The sequence below is a fragment of the Monopterus albus genome, unplaced genomic scaffold (genome assembly GCF_001952655.1).
Source record: "Monopterus albus unplaced genomic scaffold, M_albus_1.0 scaffold93.1, whole genome shotgun sequence".
NCBI lineage: Eukaryota > Metazoa > Chordata > Actinopteri > Synbranchiformes > Synbranchidae > Monopterus > Monopterus albus.
The window spans coordinates 1,398,417-1,402,635 of record NW_018127973.1 but is presented as its reverse complement, the minus strand read 5'-3'; the positions used below and the strand labels follow the sequence as shown (position 1 = coordinate 1,402,635).

Sequence of the window (4,219 nt, the reverse complement as noted above, 5' to 3'; positions counted from 1 at the left end):
AACTCTATGAGAGAACACCACACCTCCAACACACACACACACACACACACACACACACACACACACACACACACACACACACACACAGCTGTGTTAGGTTATGGTGAACACACTCATGAGGAAAAAAAAGTGATTAATATGAATCATTTTAAAGTAACTACACACAGATTACGTCTAATATCATACTGCTATTACAGCGAGTCAGGTGCTTTCCCCCCTATACCCTATAAGTAATAATAAACTATTTTTGGCATCAACTGGAGACACATTGCTGAGAGTGTTCACAAACCATAATAATATTTTATAAACTGTAAATGCCCTACGGCAGTAAAATGTTACATGATCATGCACATGACGGTGGCAGAGCAGAGATCAGACCTTGCTGTTTCAGAGCACCAGACAGTCCAGGTCCAGCATTCTCATATTTCTCATTTGGGTGTTTCAAGTTGTAGTGACGCTTCAGAGGACCAGAAGTGTTACAGGAGTAGTGGCAGTGGGCACAATGAAATGGCTGCAGGGACAGAAACACAAACACACACGTTAATGCAAATGAATATCTGTAAGAAAAGACAGAAAATAAAATAAAATAGCACTGGATTTTTGTGTGGTAATACAATAGCAAAATGTCTTTTTAATTAATAATTTTTACAAATAGCTACTGTACAATTGCTATAAAGACTAGATTTTGCATTGTTAAATCTGTAGCATCTGTCTATGATGCTCCCAAAATTTATTAAAAAGTGATTTTTACACTGAGTCTTTAGAGAATAAAACTGAAAATGATTCTCAGCTACTAGTGATATTTGGGGGGGTTTAAGGGAATTCTTTCCTGTTGATATTTTGTCATACAACTGAATTTGTACATACTGAAGTTGTGAGCCAAATGCATACTTGCATGTGATTTCTAACCTTATATTCTGCGTGTTGCTCCATGTGTCTGAGCAAGGACGGCTTGGAGACTGAGGTGAAGTCACACTCTGAACAGTGAAACCGCTTACCTGGAGAAAAACAAAATACTTTATTTTTATCATCACTTTTCTCTTCTTGCATACAGAATAGTTGTAACATAATAAATTCGGACATGACAATAATAATGAGTATATAAACAACAAGAGCACTCAGAGACAACATTCGCTCATGGAAATGGATCCTTTGTGAAAAATGAGATCCTGAACACAAAATGTGTCCTAAAATCCTTGATCTGGATCAGCTCCTGATTGTCTTTTAGGGTATGATAGGCAGTTATACTGTGCATCTTACCAGAACATTTTAGGGTTCTATCTTCATTACAGGCCAAGTTACAGCAGAAATTATGCGTCAGATCGAGAATCTGGATCAGATCCAGACGAAACCTGTTCTGGTGACAGACACTGCCACCCTACATATGTGTGTCAACTTTCAAACAAAAAATGATTTTGATAACTTCTGACGGAGACGTGAATTTTTTTGTTCAAATTTTGCCCCATGTTAAAGATTATTTTTTGTGACCTTGACCTTTGACCTTTTTCAGCCAAACTCTAATCACTTCTAGAGTTGGTCTCCACCAATGTCTGTACCAAGTATGCTGATGATCCATCCTGCCATTTATCCGTAGTCCTGTTAACCAACACACACACACAAAGCAGCAGAATGTACATACTGTACCTTCACTGGTGTGGCTAAGCCTGTGGCTTTTCAGCGTTACTTTAGATTTGAACTTTTTACCGCACAGATCACAGAGATAATGTCTCTCTGTGTTGTGTCGGTTCATATGAGTCTTCAGGTTACTCCTAGTGCGTCCTGCATAGTCACACACACTGCAGACATATGGCTTCAAACCTATGAACATAGGCACACATTCAGAAACACATACTTAACAGGTCACCAGATGGAGCCAGTAATGGCAAAAATTTGAGAATCACAAACAACAAAATCATGAAAAATCTAACTTTTTTTAAGAGTGAGGGGATATAAATGTTGAGAAAGTTGGGGGCAACTTGGTGTATTGTGCACAATAAGAGGACAGACCGTTTGATAAACAATATGGTTAGAATTGTAATCCAAAGCACAAAAATATGGTTTTCACAACCAAATCACTGAAATGTTTAGTTCCAACTGTCGCACATCAGCACAGATATTTCACCTATGCCTTCTTCAGTGTGCATTTTAGAAGAGTAATCAAATTATGTGAATTTAAATAACATATCTTCTGCCAGGCTTCACTGCCAGATTTCTATTTTTTTTTTTATCTCTGAGATAACACCAGCAGCAGCACACACAAATGAGTTTGTTTGTTTATGTCCTCATTGTTTCTTAAGTAATTTGACATACAGGCTAATTTTCTTGAGCAGCATCTCCAGTGTGTTTTATGTTTAGCCCCTCCACATGTAAAGCAGCCAGGGAGGAGAGAGACAGCTCAAAGTGAGCTGTACATGAACACTGATGGACCCAGATACAGTATGTGGTTCCAGAATCATGTTGTGTGTGTGTTTGGTTGTAATAAAGGTAGAAGAGTATCACACCTTGGTGGGCCCAGATGTGCTGCTGAAATTCACTGTTCTTTAGAAAGTAGGAGTCACAATAAGGGCACTTCTCTGCGCGCTGCAACATCAGTCCTTTACCCTGCACAGGTAGTGTGTCTGTACATACATACAGTACACACACATGAGGAAATCACAACCTTGTAAAAGGTTTAGGTTGTACTAAATACACAATAATGCCCAAATAGAATATTATATCTTTACAGTGGTTTGCCTAATAGTGTAAACAGAGGATGACACACTGCAAAATTAGAAGCAATGTGCCAACAACAGAGCAAGTAAAAATAGCTAAGATGACATTTCCTGGTTCTGTGCAAAGATTCCACCTAAGACAACAGTGGAGAGTGAGCAAAGGTTATGTGTCAGGATAAGTTCAGTGGTTAGTGTGTGTTCTTTTCTCTGTGTCTGTAGATACATCTGTGTGTTCTTTACCAGGGTGGGATGTTTTGATGTGGTGTTTCAGTCTGTGCTCTGGATAGCTGTGCTGGCAGACAGGACAGGCCAAACTATTCTCCTGGAAAATAACAGCAAGACACTAAGACAAAACCGTGGTAGAACAATGGCAGGTCTAGGGGGTTAATAAAACTTCAAATATGCTACCTCCTGCAAATCCCAGTGTAATTGTTATTGAGACCAGGAGCATCATGCTGTCAACAAATGTGAATTTCTCTCTTCTGTTAACTTGAAAAGTGTATTAGTGGTCTATCAAAAATGAACTCCTTATAATTCTCTGAATCTCGTCCGGCTGGTCACCTGTCCCTGATGCGTCCTCAAATGGGCCTGAAGTTTGTATTTGTCAGGTGTGGTGTATTTACAGCCAGGACTGGAACAAGGCAGCAGCAAGCCACTGTGCTTCTGGATCTGGTGCCGCATTAAAGAGGTTTTGGTGATGGACGAGTAGCTGCACTTTGAACAGTAATACGAGTGCTCCTTGGTGTGTCTGCGTACGTGGATGTTATAGTGGACTTTGTACCAGAACAATTTACCTGTGCCGTAAGAAAAACATGATTAGAAGAAGCAGGCACAGTTTAATGTTGAGGCCACAGAGGGGAAAGGATACGTAATACATAATAAGATTTAATATAGAGTAAAATGAAGAATGAATAAATTAAATAACAGGGCACAGCAAAACCAGCTGACTCCAGGAGATTTCATCATCTTACCACAGTACTGACATTCCAGGTCCCCATGAATTTTCCTGAGGCGTTGCAAAGTCTCCATGTTAAGCCGAGTCTTCTGAAGAAATGAAAACACCTGCTGGAATGCACTCTGAGGGCAAACCCCGGACTCCTACCAGCAATAAACAAAGATGGACGCAGGAGAAGATGATTAAAAGTAGACTTCTTCTAAAATGATTTACTTATTTCAGACACATAACGGGGTGAATATGTGAGACAGTCTATTGAAATTATTTTACCTACTGCATTCCTAATATAATAGGATCAAAAAAGTAGCAATCCCTGGAACTTTCAAAAACATTTGTACATGAACTAAGCAAGTAGAATTATCAATAGCACATCAAATCCCCTCTAATTTCTTAAATATATTAGACATGATGTAAGACTGAACCAGTAGTAAAAGGAGTTAATTCAATTATGCCATCTACTAGCAATGACAACTGAATGAGAAATCTCAAGACACACTTAAGTTTCCTGTTTCCAGTGTGTTATCATTGATTATATTTACTAGTTGATGACAAT

At 38.9% G+C, this 4,219-nt stretch overlaps 1 protein-coding gene across 1 annotated transcript in view; it reads right to left on the bottom strand.

The window, feature by feature from the left end:
* The window catches only part of LOC109964869 (zinc finger protein ZFAT-like), a 14,175-nt gene that overhangs the window by 1,182 nt on the left and 8,774 nt on the right, over positions 1-4,219 (bottom strand). Inside the window, exons 6-12 of the mRNA XM_020608439.1 lie at positions 3,683-3,809; positions 3,273-3,505; positions 2,952-3,033; positions 2,502-2,618; positions 1,645-1,818; positions 910-998; positions 352-511 (exon numbers count right to left, since the gene is read on the bottom strand). Coding sequence (XP_020464095.1) covers positions 352-511; positions 910-998; positions 1,645-1,818; positions 2,502-2,618; positions 2,952-3,033; positions 3,273-3,505; positions 3,683-3,809 — 982 coding nt within the window. The remainder of the gene's footprint in view (positions 1-351; positions 512-909; positions 999-1,644; positions 1,819-2,501; positions 2,619-2,951; positions 3,034-3,272; positions 3,506-3,682; positions 3,810-4,219) is intronic.